The 15,252-nt window shown below is 40.5% G+C and overlaps 1 protein-coding gene across 2 annotated transcripts in view; it reads right to left on the reverse strand.

The window, feature by feature from the left end:
- SMAP1 (small ArfGAP 1) overlaps positions 1–15,252 on the reverse strand; it is a 189,830-nt gene that overhangs the window by 90,354 nt on the left and 84,224 nt on the right. For both annotated transcript variants that reach the window (XR_008200586.1, XM_052651530.1), the window contains exons 4-5: positions 10,103–10,178; positions 1,069–1,149 (exon numbers count right to left, since the gene is read on the reverse strand). Coding sequence is in view for 1 of the 2 variants with exons in the window: in XM_052651530.1 (XP_052507490.1) it covers positions 1,069–1,149; positions 10,103–10,178 (157 nt within the window). In the remaining variant the exon portion in view is untranslated. The remainder of the gene's footprint in view (positions 1–1,068; positions 1,150–10,102; positions 10,179–15,252) is intronic.

Here is a 15,252-nt window from a genome sequence, read left to right on the forward strand (position 1 = left end):
GCTCGTTCTGCCCGCAGAAGGCACTGCGGAGCCAGGGCCTCGGGTCAGAGCCCAGACGTGCCAACAGCCTCCCAGGAAGACGCCCCTCCGCTTCCCCCCAGCCACACCCCCGCCTTCTGCCACAAACCCCACTCATCCTGCTCTGCCCACAGGCTTTCTTCACAGGACACTTTCTCTGTCTGGATTGCACCCCAGTCTTCACAGGGCACGTCCAGGAAGAGTGTAAGCCGGGTCAGAGCGAGGGCCCTGGGCCAGAGCGGCGCTGTGAGGGCACAGCAATCATGGCCCCCACTTGGCTGCGTGAGAAACCCCCCTAAGGTTCCCCATCTTCCTCTGTTAGATGGAAGCGTCTCCAGGGCAGAGGATACACCTTATCTGTCTTTGTACCCCACATGTCAAGTACACCATTTAGCAATGAGGAGACACAGAAAAAGTGTGAGATAAAGGATGTCTCAAATTCACTATGGTCATTATAACAAAAAAAGATAAGAGAGTCAAAAAAATTAAAACCTTCAACTATTTATAGGGATGACTTTAAAAGTCCATAATGGTATAGCACCGTCCTCCCTAATCACTCCTACCCCACACACATCTCAACAATTATCACTCGCTACAACAATGATGACTCTACGCATACAGTGTATCTATATGATGATTACCACAGCTTAAAAATCAAAATGACATTAACGTTCAAGAGTTTATAACAACAGAAGCATAGAAAGAAAATTTTTAACCAAAAACTCTTCCTAGTAAATCAAAGAATTCAAGAGCAATTAGAGCAAAGTTCCTTTAAGCCTAAGGTGGTAATGGAAACAACAGCCAAAAACTAACTGCTTATTAATTGCTGAGATATATCTATGGTACCGATAAACTAGTCATTCTGAAACAAAATACAGATTAAAGCTCTTTAATCCTACCTCCAGCATAGGAAAAGTGGTCTTAAAATTGTTGTATTTAATGTATTTAATACTGGAGACAATTCAAAGCATAAACAACTATTACAGCATCCCAAATGATGGCACGTTCACACCGAGCGTATGGACACAGCTGGCTAGAACACCACCATACCTCCAATTTGTTTTTCTCAACAGCAGCTTGTAGAGAAGGAGAGGATACCAAAGGCTGAAGAGGAGCATCAGAGGAGGCAACCTGTGGAATGCAGGTGGGAAGTCAGGAGGAAAAAACAAAAAGAAAGTAATCAGAATTATAGGCACAGGAAAGAAACAAACACTCATGCATTTCTGAGCTACAGAAGCACTTAGAAATATGTTACAGGAAAATAATGCACCAAGAAGAGTGTTGTTTTTCAAGTACTTCCATGTGGAATTTCTGTAGGTAAAAGCATTTATTACAGAAAAGTGTACAATTTAAAATGCATTTCACTCTAACATAAAATTTAAAATGCACTCAGACAAAATCATGCCCAAAGTATCTGAGAAACAAATGACCGTGTCTGGCGGCTCTCTCTTTCCATCAGTGTTACTGCTGGAGTGCTCACGCTCTGACACACTGTTCCAAATGGCTGGACAGCACAAATTGAAATCTTGTTCCCACTGACCATAACTGCTTTAAGAATGGAAAATAACACAGAGCTGAAACAGTAAAAGTTAACAAAAGTTTTAATCAACTGTGGAAGAAAACAGCAAGAAGGCTGGCAGCAAAAAGAGTGAATTAACACAGTGTAACAGCTAAGCAGCAGCCTTAGTGAAAAGCCATGCGTACACTTCCTTCTTGGAGCGCCATGTCCACAAACCCCACCCCTAGGGCTGCACGGGCTGAATTGCCCCAAAGCTCTGGGAGACAGTTACATATGCAAAGGCAGTTACATATGCAAAAGCAATTTATACAGAGATAATTTCATCTAAAAGCCTTTTCACTCATCTTACCCAATTCCTACAAGAATAGTTGATCACTTTAATGGAAGCATTATCTTCCTGCTCTCTTTACTGCCAAAATATAACTGAATACGTTCACCAAATGTGTAGTAGATCTTTGGAGCTGTTAAACTGACATCTCTATATTGCTCTATCATATCAACAGTGCCTATGAGGAATCTTTAAAAATGAAAGGTGCTATTACAGAAAGGTCATTATGCAATGTCAAAATAACAATGTGAGATGGTTAAGTTCTCATTCAATCTGCTTGTTACTGAGTTAGTTATGGCTGCAATTCTGAGTCACAACCCAAGCCCATAATCTTTAGCAGGTTTTCACTGGCACACTGTTAGCTCTGTTAAAAGTATACAAACTAGCCATTCAATGACAAGTAACTGAAATTACACATAGAAGAAAATATTTAACAAGACAAACTGTGCCTTAAAGACCAGCTGCAAAACTAATTTATTCCACTGGACATTTCCCTGCTAGATACATGGAGAAAACAAGAGATTAGAAAAAGCACATAAAATCACTTAAGATGGTAACCTGTATCATAAAGACCTTTTGGCCCAAATTTATGTAAAAGCTGAACATAAAAATATAACAAAGAAATAAGGGCATTTAATATGTGGAGTGTTACTAATTCAAGATAATTCACTGTAGAAGTATTTTTTCTCCTCCTAAGAGGATGATAAACTGATTTCACCACTTTTAAAATTCAGATGCTCATGGTTCACAGAATCTTGATTCAAACTGGAATCAAGATTGCCAGGAGAAATAGAGATGACACCACCCTTACGACAGAAAGCAAAGAGGAACTAAATGCTATGATCAACCTAGACAACGTATTAAAAAGCACAGCTATCCCTTTGCCGACAAAGGTCCGTCTAGTCAAAGCTATGGTTTTTCCAGTAGTCTCATATGGATGTGCGAGTTGGACCATAAAGAAAGCTGAGCGCCAAAGAATTGATGCTTTTGAACTGTAGTGTTGGAGAAGACTCCTGAGAGTCCCTTGGACTGCAAGGAGGTCAAACCAGTCAATCCTAAAGGAAATCAACCCCGAATATTCATTGGAAGGACTGATGCTAAAGCTGAAACTCCAATACTTTGGCCACCTGATGCGAAGAACTGACTCATTGGAAAAGACCCTGATGTTGGGAAAGACTGAAAGCAAGAGGTGAAGGGGACAACAGAGGATGAGATGGTTGGATGGCATCACCAACTCGATGGACGTGAGTTTCAGCAAGCTCCGAGAACTGGTGGTAGACAGGGAGGCCTGCCGTGCTGCAGTCCATGGGGTCGCAAGGAGTCGGACACGACTGAGCGACTGACACTGAACTGAACTGAAAAGTCAGAGGGAGCAATATATAACTATTTAGTAAATATCAGTTTTTAACAAAGCATGTTAATACCAAAGTAAAGCATTAATACTATGTTCCAGCTAGGAGAAAACACGGAGATCCTCGTTCAACAGGAAAGACATCTGAAAAGTCAATAGGAAAATTCACAGGTGAATGTGAACAGTTGTGTACCCATAAATCAAACTACCATCTGCCAATAAGAAAGGGACAGTCTCTAACAGGACACACGAAAACAGGGATAAGTCTCAAAAACATGCTGAAAGAGGCCAGACACCCAAGAATAAACAATGTATGATACCATTTACACAAAACTTCAGCAGCGACAAATATAGTCTACAGTGACAAAGAGCAGACCAAGGGCTACCTGGGACAAGCGTGGGAGGCAAGGGGGCACAAGGCACCTCGTCCGGGGAGGGGAAGGGTCTACACGCCAACTGTGGCTGTGGCCACACAGGAGCAATAAGTGATGAGCAGGGTAAGCTCCATTATGCAAGCAAGGAATGAAGACCTAGAGTCTACAGCTAGAAGCAAGAGACACAATAGACAGAGAGATGGATGGGGGAGAATCCAAAGGGCAGGCAGGAGGAAGAAAGAAAAAAATACAGAGGCAAGAAAAACTAGGTGCTCTCATGTTCTTTCCCAAACTCTCAGGACCACTGCCCACCCCCTCCACTAAGCACCCGAGCAGAATACCACCACCTGCCATCAGGATTAGTCCTCCAGTCCCACTCATCCATAAACCATGCATTCACACATGTTCTACAAGGCCAGAGTCCAAACCCCTTAACTAGACCGCAAGGTCCCCTGCCCGCTCCCTCCCCCGACCCGGTCACCACCTGTCTAGGCGCACTTGACTCCCTGGGAGCCAGCTCTCCAGTCTGCTGCTTGGGCCGCAGGGATCGCTGCTGCACTGCTTCCTCTGCTGGGAACCCACGTGCCTCCAGGGGACCCCCGCCCTGGCCCCTTCCTGGACGCACCCCCGTCCTCCTGTTTGCACATGCCAGGACGCTGCGCTCCTGCAAACACTGGCGTGTGTGTCCAGTGCAGATGCCGTTACTTATGGGTATTCTTTGTGCAACTGAAGTTCTCTGAGACGGACGTTGTTCCTACTTTGTTCACCATCTTCAACATCTGGCATTCAACAGGTCTCAATAAATCTTTTAGTTGAGGAAAACAGGACAAGAGCATCTCAGAGACAGACACAAAAGGAGGCTTACATCAGTAGCCGCCACTGTCCTCAGAAAGGGCTCTTACTCACTATCTTCTCTGAACTCTAATGCAAGTTATCTACACTCACTGTGAAATTCAGAATTTATTTTGTAACTAGATGATAATTTCATTTCACTACATTCCAGTACTTTTACAGAGAGAAGACAAGACTCTGACCTAGAAAATGGCACTGGGAATCAGCGTTGGGAAATGTGGCTGTCGTGTTTGACTGTCCCTCTATTTCCCACCCTTCTCTCTACCCCATCTATGACCTCCTTCAGGAATAAATAAGCTATCACCCTTCCTTCAACTATTCTTAAGCCCAGAAGGTATTCTCAAGGCCACCACCAAAGTCAACTATATGCAAAGAAACTCCCGGAGCAATCCATGTGTACAAACCCACCTACTACAAAAGGAAAATCGATGGGGCAGTTGGAAAATAGGTTTCCAATTGCCATGTTCCAGCATAAGGTGAACAAACACACACTGAAAATATACCAAGTATGATAAAAATACCATCATGATTATTTGAAGGTCGTCAGGCAAATTGCTCATTTTATGTTTCCAAGAAAAGATTATGTTATTTTCCTGATGATTTTGTTGTTGCTGCTGTCACCGTTGCTCAGTCCGAAGTCACGTCCGGCTCTGTGTGACCTCGTGGACGGCAGCATGCCAATCTCCTCTGTCCTCCACCATCTCCCACGGTTGCTCAAATTCAAGTCCACTGACTCAGTGATGCTATCTATTTCATCCTCTGTCATCCCCTGCCTCCTCCTGCCTTCAATCTAAATGAAAATCTGCTGCTCCAAAACAACTGACAAGGACCTTATGGATTAACTGTAATACCTGCCTTAAACCAGGTTTAGAGATTTTTGACTATATATTTTAAGTGGAGATTTTAATCACAGCAGTTCTCAAATGACTGTCTCATGATCTTTCAGTATCCTGTGAGGCTTAGGTTCTTCAGGAGTTGAGAAATCATCTAAAAAATATAGCTTCCAAAGTAAATTACCTTCCATGGCATGTGTCAGATATAAAATACATTTACTGAACTAATAAATAAATCATACAAAAGAAATCACCAATTAAACTCATCAGTAGGGGAGTTAACAGACTGACAAACTTAAGCACCCAGAGTCACCAAATACACAGAAGAAGCCTCAACTTTTACTAACTTTAAAATCACTGGATAAGGCACTAAGAAATGCAGAATTCTGGAGAAATTTCAAACAGAAATCCATTAATAGCCACATCAGTCACCTGGAAGCCCATAACTTCAAAGGGCTGACTAAAATGTGGCGATATTAACCCAACAGACCTCAAACACTGTGCCCGCGTGCTGAAGCCACTGTGCCTGGACTCTCTGCTCCTGCAGGTCTCCTCCTCCCCACAACAGCAGCCTCGCGGCAGCTCCTACATATAAAGCAGTCAGTAATACAGACCTCTACGGAAAACACCACAGGAACACCTTGTTTAACTGTCCTAAGAATACCATAAAAAGCAGACACCACGCACAGAAGAAACTAAAACTGTAACAAAAAGAAGCAGCAACAACTCCAACTTGAACCTGTGTATCTAACATTAATCTTAAGTCACCACTAGATAATTTATCATCTAAGTTTTTCATTCCTATCTGAAAGGGTATCTAAACTGGCTTGCAATTCATACAGTTCTAAAATTATTGTTCATTTATCTTAATAAACTGTATAATCATCAGTTTATTGTAAACAGTGGTTGCTGCTCAGTGGCTAAGTCAGGTCTAACTGCGACCCCATGGACTGCAGCACACCAGGTTTCCCTGTCCTTCACCATCTCCTGGAGCTTGCTCAAACTCATGTCCATTGAGTCGGTGATGCCATCCAACCATCTCATCCTCTGTTGTCCCCTTCTCCTCCTGCCCTCAATCTTTCCCAGCAACAGAGTCTTTTCCAATGAGTCAGAGTTTAATAAAATTAAAAGTGCTAACTCGGTTTTATGATAGCGCAATTCAGAAACATTATTTCCACAGCAATTTCTAAGCTGAAATAATGGACTAATTTCGCTCATTGCACTTAATTCTAGTCTTCATACATACATGTGTGTAAACACATATACATACATATAACAAAGCAAGTTAGAATTTTGCTGTTTTTAAACTTTTATATAATACTCAACTTCAATACTTTAAACTCAAGAAGGCAAAGTAGTTGTCTGAGAAGGTTTTACAAATAACTGAGGAAAGAAGAGAAGCAAAAAGCAAGGGAGAAAGGGTAAGATACACCCAACTGAATGCAGAGTTCCAGAGAACAGCAAGGAGAGATAACCCTTCTTCAATGAACAATACAAAGAAATAGAGAAAAACAATTGAATGGGAAAGACTAGACATCTCTTCAAGAAAATTGGAGATATCAAAGGAACACTTCATGTAAGGATGGGCCATGATAAAGGAAAGAAACGGAAAGACCTAACAGAGGCAAAAGAGATAAAGGAGAGGTAGCAAGAATACATTGAGAACTGTACAAAAAGAAGTCTTAATGACCCGGACAACCAGAGTGGTGTGGTCACTCACCTAGAGCCAGACATCCCCGAGTGTGAAGTCAAAGGGGCCTTAGGAAGCGTTACTACCAACAAAGCTAGTGAAGGTGATGGAATTGCAGCTGAGCTATTTCAAATCCTAAAAGATGATGTTGTTGAAGTACTGCAGTCAGTATGTCAATACATTTGAAAAACCCAGCAGTGACCATGGGACTGGAAAAGTCAGTCCGCGTGCCCAAAGAAGGGCAGTGCTAAACAATGTTCAAACTACTAGACAACTGCGCTCGCTTCCCATTCCGATAAGGTTATGTTCAAGACCCTTCAAGGTAGGCTTCAGCAGTACTTGAATCCAAAACTTCTAGATATACAGGCTGGGTTTAGAAAAGGCAGAGGAACCAGAGATCAAATTGCCAATATCTGGTGGATCACAGAGAAAGCAAGGGAATGCCAGAAAAACATTTGCTTCTGTTTCATTGACTGCATTAAAGCCTTTGACTGTATGGACCATAACAAACTGTAGAAAATTCTTAAAGAGATGGGAATACCAAATCATCTTACCTGTCTCCTGAGAAACCTGTATGTGGGTCAAGAAGCAATAGTTAGAACCTTATATGAACAACTGACTGGTTCAAAATTGAGAAAGGAGTATGACAAGGCTGTATGTTATCACCCTGCTTATTTAACTGATATGCAGAGTACATCATGTAAAATGCCAAGCTGGATGAGTTACAACCTGGAATCAAGATTGCCGGGAGAAATAACCACCTCAGATATGCAGATAACACCACTCTAATGACAGAAAGTGAAGAGGAACTAAAGAGCCTCCTGATGAAGGTGAAAGAGGACTGTGAAAAAGCTGGCTTAAAACTCAACATTTAAAAAACAAAGCTTATGGCATCACTTCATGGCAAATAGAAGGAGAAAAGTGGAAACAGTGACAGATTTTAATTTCTAGGGCTCCGAAATCACTGCAGCCACAAAATTAAAAGACCTGCTGCTAGAAAAGAGCAAACAATATGGGAAAACTCAACCTCATCTACTCAAGACCTACTAAAGGGATTTCCCTGCTGATCCAGAGATTAAGACTTTGCTTTCCAATGCAGAGGGTTCAAGTTTGATCCTCGGTCAGGGAGTTAAGATCCCAAACACCTCAGGGCCAAAACAAACAAACAAACAAACAAACAGAACATAAAACAGAAGCAGTACTGTAATAAATTCAACAAAGATTTTAAAAATGGCCTACATAACAAATGGCCTAAAAAAAATCTTTAAAAAACCTGTTACTCAAAAAAAAAAAAACCTAAATTGCCTAAGAACTCATCAATATTGCCAGCTGTGACACACCACTGGTTACGGGGAGTGAAGGGCAGACGACAGGACAGGTTTCTTTTATTTTTTCAACTGTTATCTTTATTATGTATGGCTTCAGCCAGGCCATGTGTGGCATGTGGAATCTCAGGTCACCAACTTGGGATCAAATCTGTGCCCACTGCACTGGGAACAAAGAATCTCAACAACTGGACTGCCAGGAAGTGCCCAAGACAACTGTCTGTACTCAAGAGTTCTTCCAATGTCCCCTATCACTCACCCATGAGAGAGCACCAGGGAGGGCAGGCTTACTCTGCATACCTGTGGGAGAACTCTAAGACAGCCACCAAAACCCCTACATACCCTGGATTCTGAAATGAGTTCTTAAAACTTCAAATGAAAATATATGACTTACATTTTAGAGTTTGTCCTTTGTTTCCCCCACAATGCTACAGGTAAAGTTAATTTCATGGACATTATCAACATCTCTATTTTGTCCATTTTTACCTATCTTTCAAAAGATTCCTTCTCTATATCCAAAAGAAATGCAGCCCAAACTCTATCAAGGGTACCTCTGCTCCAAAATACACGTATTTGATTGAATTTTTTAGTATACTGCTTCTCCATATGTACCAAAAAGGAAAACCAGCTTATTTGCAAAATGAGATGAAATTACTGTCTCTAAATTGCCTGACAGATGACTTACCCACAAAATTGATGGCTTATAACTTTATTATTAATCTAGGAATCAAAGACCCCCTCCCCCAAAAGAAGGACTACAACAATAGAGAAAACTAGCCTTAAATGGTATTTAACTGGGATAAGAAAATTTATCAGAAAAAGAAACTTATAAAGAAACAGTAATAAAACATATTTGATCACTACAGCAAGGTCTCAACTATTAGGGAACACATGCTTGATAATAACCGATCAAAAGGTTACGTTTTCAGACTCATTTTGTGCAGGAACAAGGTCAACAAAAGCTTGTCTAATACTGAACACCTCATGTTAAAGAGGCATTTATCTATTAGGGCCTGCTTCTCAGGCACTGAAGCTTCAAAGCACTTTCCCAGGAAGACCATCTGGCGCTGCAATTCACACATGCTAAGTCACTTCAGTACTGTCCGACTATTTGCAACTATGGACTGTGGCCCACCAGGCTATTCTGTCCACGGGGACTCTCCAGGCAAGAACACTAGAATGCATGGCCATGCCCCTCTCCAGGGGATCTTCCCCACCCAGAGATCCTGCGTCACTTATGCCTCCAGCACAGCAGGCAGCTTCCTGACCACTAGCACCACCTGGGAAGGTGCTGTGATAAATACAGGTAAATAGGAGCAGCACCATGATTTCATTAGAATAATTAATGCAAGACTTTCTTGCTGACTGTTTGCAAATACAGTGCAAACAATTGTGTTTTCTATTTTAGACCAAAGTGAGATAAAGCAGTTCAGGAAAAAAAAATGCTGTGTTTTAATAAACATATCTGGTCAGATCCACCAACACCCTTAGAAGAAGACAGATCTGCCTTTTCCATTCATTTCCACAAACCAATAAAATAATTTTCTCTCCTCAATTTTTCAGTTAGTATCTTTACACAGATTTCATAAATTAACTTAAATGCCATTTAAGTAGTTATTAGATGCTTACTTAAAAACATGCTCCTTTCTGAATCAAGAGTTCTGCTTTGTGAAAGCTCACTATGTGACAAAAACTCCCAATATTCAAATTTTTAAACACTTTTACAATAAATAAATCAAGCCATATCACATGTTAAAATTTCAAAATATTCATCAAACATCAACTGGTGATAGAGATGAAGATTTTACTTACATTTGTAATAGCTATAGCATTTTTATCGTAGTATTTCTTCTTTTCGTATTTATCTCTGATGAAAAATTCCACTGCTCTGAAAACAGATAACTTAAGGAAAAGCATGAGTTCAGTGACATGTACACTCCCCTTTATTCACTTCACAAAGTGAATTTAATACTCCTACTCCCCAGTCTGTACTTTCCTCACACACTATTTCCGCAACTAAATTCTGTAACCTACTTTTCTTTCTGCCAAAGAATCTATCTCGTTCAGGAAATCTTCCCCATTCAACAAAACCACTCAGCCGAATTCTAAACAGAAAAGGCATCGTATTTCTCAGTTCCACCACAATCCACAGCCTTTTATCCACCCCCCCAACACTAAATTAAGGCTCATTTTGGATTTTCAGTTTAAATGAAGACACTAACGCTCATGTGGTAGCCACAGCATACCAGATGCCATACTGGTGCGCCATCCACAGTTCTCCTTTACTCTTTCCTCCATGCAGTCGTGTGCATATTATAATTTCCACACCACAGAGGAAGAATCAGCAACTCGGAAAGAGCAGACAGCTGTGATTTCAGTACTTGTGTCCTTTCCCGCCACACATGGCTGCCTCTGACTGGATCAGTGAGGATCCACTGTATATTAGAAGAAGGGCAACCAATTTTTTCCTGCAAAGCTTTCTAGAAATGGAAAAGTCAAGAAGCTAAAACCAATGTCAGTACTATTTAATTTTCTAAAGTTGACTGGACCAGCCTTATCTGTTGATGGGTGAATCACTTCTAGTGGGATTCAGGAGCTTTGGATCAGCTGATACAGAGGACTTCTCTTACCAGTCAACCGACCACTGTTTTACCATATTCCACTAAAATGGGACTTCTTCCATCAAGGATTCTGAAATTTTTTATTTTTTAGTACCATGAACCCCTTTGATAGTCAAATAAAGCCTGTGGACTCCTTTCTGAGACAGTGCTTTTAAATGCATAAAATAAAATACACAGAACTACAAAGGAAACGAATTACACTGAAATACAGTCTCTCAGGGGATCCCCAGGTTAACACAGCCTTCTATTAAAAGAAAAGCAACCGGAAGCAGTAAAACAGTACATTTTCAGTTCATTGTTCCTTATTGGAAGTTAATAAGAGCTCTTTAACCTGACAGCTGAGGCCACAGGTAGTACCAAGAATTGACAGACCACTATACAGTGGGCATTGAGAGACAGCTCTCAAAGGGGCCAGGGAAGGCAAGTAAGACAGGAAAATTAAATGCTCAATTTATCAAGCAAGCTGAATAACTGAAAGCCATTTTTAAAGACAGCTCTCTATACATTGTGTATATGAGAGGCACTTCACATTACCTCTTTTTCTCCTCTTAACCTATAAAGAGGCCTTTTACATTTGTAACTAAAGCTAGGCACGAAGCGTTTAAGGAGTTCTCTGGTATTCTACGGTACAAGGGAGGGAGTATTGTGATGACTGGAAACCAGGCACGTCTAGCATCCACCTTTTCAGATGCCACTGGTCACCACAAATTCATTTGTGAATTAGTCATTTAATTTCTGCTAATGATAATAAATGCCATTTTATCTAGAGAAGGTCAAATGTGGAGGGCACTTTTATTTTCAAGGTAGCCTTGAAGACCCTTTCAAGTCAAAGGCCCCAGAGCTGTCAGAAGGCTCATTAGTTAGATATGTGAACATTTTGGCAGTCAATACCAAAAAATTACCATAACACCCCAAGATTTTCATAAAACACAGTAACGCTGCTTTATTCCAACTATTTCACATGTAAATAAACTAAATGCTAAGTTCGCACATGATTTTAAATCCATGTTCAATATTACATTTTTCTGTTTTTCTAAGAGGATAAAATGAAAACAATCAAAAAAGCCAGCCCTTTGGATGAATGTGGATATATGACCAACTTATACTGTCGAAACAACTATTTACTGCCACAACAGGAGAGAGAAGAATAATTTACTTAGATTGATGTCATTTTCACAGTGGATGAAATGAAATACGTTTGGGCCGAGTGCATGCTAAGTCACTTCAGTTGTTTCCGACTCTTTGCGACCCCATGGACCGTAGCCCGCCAGGCTGCAAAACAGGCAAGTTAACGTTCTTAAGGCTTAGTCGCTCAGTCATGTCCAACTCTTTGCGACCCCATGGACTGTAGCCCGCCAGGCTCTTCTGTCCATGGGGCTCTCCAGGCAAGAACACTGGAGTGGGTTGTCATTCCTGCCTCCAAGCGATCTTCCCGACCCAGAGATGGGAGCTGTGTCATCCCTTATGCCTCCTGCACTGACAAGTGGGTTCTTTACCACTCACGCCACCTGGGAAGCCAGGTGAAATATGTTTATTGTTTTTAAAAATTCTATAATTTTTTAAAACAGCAATTATAGTTACTTCCAGATATAAATATTACATAGTATGTCTACAGCTTTTCTTAAGTAAAATCTAAATTCTTAAAGTATAGTTTTTACGTTTAAAGGGAGGAGAGTAACACTGATGTTTTTCCTCCTTAATGACAGAAATAGCAGTCTATTTTGGATATTATTTAAAATATACTACATATTAAAGCTTGAAAAGATTATAATACTCTCATTTATGAAATGTTTATGACAAAGGAAAGATCACTGTTTATGACCAAAGAAAACTTCAATATTAGAGAGAAAATTCACTAAGAACGGTATCGAAAATAATTTAACCACCATTGTAAAACTAAAATTAATTGAAAACTATAATAGTTTTAGAAATGTTGAATTTGAAACAGTCAAACTTTTAAGTATATAATCTTTTAGAGTAAAAAACAATACTAATATCTGATGAAATATATGAATTTTCAGAAATAACAGATATACATGAAATCTTAATTTATACTTAGTGTATTTTAAGTAAGTAATTCAAATATAGCTGAGTTTCACTTCTGTTTATGATTTAAAAAAACCTCTCTGAAATTTTCTAAGCAGTAAGCGATTTTAAAAAACTACATCAGATGTAGTTTTGATCTGTTTGTCAAGGACATAAAAAAATAAAAATTAAATCATTAAGGCAGGACAAAGCACTAGGCTAGTCCTCACAATTAAACAGAAAACACTACTTCATAAAAAGCAAACAAAGCACACCACCAAGTGAACTTTCAAAACTCCACGGGAGTCACCTGGGTAAGCACTGCGGTTTAGGGAACACGCCACATCCTCAGGGGCTCTCAGGTCCTACATGCCTCTTAGACCAAGAATGTATCACGCGGCTCTCATGTATTTTTGTACAAGGTCTCAAAAGCAACCCAACCCTTAACTGTTCATTCACCTAAAGTAGTAGTGATTTATTCCAGGTGTCAGCAAACTTTTTCTTAAGGGCCAAATAGCACATATTTTAGGTTTCGTGGGACAGTTGTTCTATGCTGCGATTACTCACTTCTGCATTTTTAGCTCCAATGTAGCCACAGAAAACTGATAAATGAATAGGTAAGGCTCTGTTCTAATAAAACTTTATTTACAGAGTTAGGAATTGGCTCCTGGGCCTGCAGTCACGGATTCTCAAATTCTTTTCCAATGCTAGTGGGCCAAGGACACCTTAACTGGATTTATACAAGGTCTCCGGGTCTGCAAACTGGCACTGTAGCAAATGTGAGGGATTTTCAAGAGAAATCTGAGAATAATTTTGCATTATATGCTGACTATAGTACTAATTCTCAAAGAGGATGGTCTCCAACATACTTCCTCATTTCTTGTACCAGCAGTACTTGCTACTTAACTGGCAGTTACTGTGACCTTGAAGCTTGATCTCTTCATACCTAGCTAAGTGAAAACGGCAAGAATTTTCCATCTCACAAAGTTGTTGACAGTATTGAGGATAATATATACAAAGCACCCAGCAGAGTACCTAACAAACAGTAAGCATGCAATAAGTGAAGTTAGCCTGTATTCTTGTGTAACTTGTCTCAGCTTCCTCACCTTTAAAACAGAGATGATACCAAGACTCACCTCCCAAGATCACAGTAAGAATTAAACATGCTCAGGTGTGGAAAGACCTCAGGACAGGGGGTGGCACAGAGTGACTGCTGTCCGACGCGCAGCTCTTATTATCCATCACCGTGCTCTGACAGGTCTTTAAACACAAGGCCCAGGGCGAGGAGGAAACAGACAACTGTTGCGTCATCAATACTAGGAGGGCTTGCCTATCATCAGCTTTAAAGAGACGAGCGAATGAGAAGTAGCAACTAAAGAACCAATAAATCTGGAGACTGGGGAGTACTGATCTTCATTTTCCAGCCTCCAGGTGCCATCTGAGACAAAAGGACTTACTTAACCTGACAGAGACCAAGAGGACAACACCTCTTTTGCCCACAAAAAGAAACCAAACACTAGTACTTGCAGTAGGTCAAGGTAAGCAATATTATTGTCGACAATGTAAGTCTAGGGGGCTGATCTGGGATTTAGTAAACAAACAACAAAACACCCCAGAAGATCCTCCTTGCCACAGTCACAAACTATTTAGCATAGCAGACTTCACTGTCAAAATCCTCAACACTGACAGACAGCACCAGTTAAGTCCAGAAAAATGGTCACATCACTATGTGCTTTATCTTTTCACATGTATTTATTTGTATCTTAAGATTTCTTCCTTTCTTTAAAGATGCTATTTAAAAGACAATTAAATTAATATCTATTCCCAAGAACAAAATCTTCCACTTTCAGACACACACCACTTACAGCAGCAAAATTTTCAAAAGCTCCAAGGAGACGCACTGCTGATTAGCTCTGGTGCAAACTGGATCTCATGGAACTGAGGTAATTAAAGTTTTTAGATAAGACAAAATATCCTAAGAACAAAAAGCTTAATGTAAAATTTTATCGCTTGTCATGCACCTGCACATGCCACCTAGAACTGACCACATGCCACATGAGAAATTGTACTTTCACAGCAGCTCCCGCCTAACTTTTGTAAACTGTAAAGCTTACAGTGACAAATCTTGTTATGAACACAGTGAGGTCCCCTACTATGCCAGTTTTACTCAGTTTGGTTCTACTTGCCTCTAGGGATGAGACAACTGTATTTTTCTTAATTCTAAATTTTATTTTTTTAATTAATTTCTGCCAGGAGCCAGCACGGGAGATCCCACCCATGACAAGGTCATGTGGAAGAGAACTGTTAAGCAAGGCT

The sequence above is a fragment of the Budorcas taxicolor genome, chromosome 14 (assembly GCF_023091745.1).
Source record: "Budorcas taxicolor isolate Tak-1 chromosome 14, Takin1.1, whole genome shotgun sequence".
In the NCBI taxonomy this organism is placed as follows: domain Eukaryota; kingdom Metazoa; phylum Chordata; class Mammalia; order Artiodactyla; family Bovidae; genus Budorcas; species Budorcas taxicolor.